The sequence below is a fragment of the Pteropus alecto genome, unplaced genomic scaffold (assembly GCF_000325575.1).
Source record: "Pteropus alecto unplaced genomic scaffold, ASM32557v1 scaffold30, whole genome shotgun sequence".
NCBI classification, from domain to species: domain Eukaryota; kingdom Metazoa; phylum Chordata; class Mammalia; order Chiroptera; family Pteropodidae; genus Pteropus; species Pteropus alecto.
Genome location: NW_006429782.1, coordinates 66,025 through 66,289, shown reverse-complemented (window position 1 = coordinate 66,289; position 265 = coordinate 66,025). Strand labels below are relative to the sequence as shown.

Genomic DNA, 265 nt, shown 5'->3' with positions numbered 1-265 from the left:
CCCCCCTCCCTCGGAGGACCAGTGGCCCAGCCCCCCGACCCGCCGGGCCCCCATCGCCCCCACGGAGGAGCAGCTGCGACAGGAACCCTGGTACCACGGCCAGATGAGCCGTCGGGCGGCGGAGAAACTGCTCCGAGCGGACGGGGACTTCCTCGTGCGCGACAGTGTCACCAACCCCGGGCAGTACGTCCTCACGGGCATGCACGCGGGGCAGCCCAAGCACCTGCTGCTTGTGGACCCCGAGGGCGTGGTAAGGGCGTGGGGC

The 265-nt window shown here is 72.5% G+C and overlaps 1 protein-coding gene across 1 annotated transcript in view; it reads left to right on the top strand.

Annotated features, from left to right (window-relative positions):
- SHC2 (SHC adaptor protein 2) overlaps positions 1–265 on the top strand; it is a gene marked incomplete at its 5' end in the record, with an annotated part of 10,828 nt that overhangs the window by 6,625 nt on the left and 3,938 nt on the right. The window contains one exon of the mRNA XM_006904159.2: positions 1–250. This exon is cut by the window's left edge and continues 6 nt beyond it. Coding sequence (XP_006904221.1) covers positions 1–250 — 250 coding nt within the window. The remainder of the gene's footprint in view (positions 251–265) is intronic.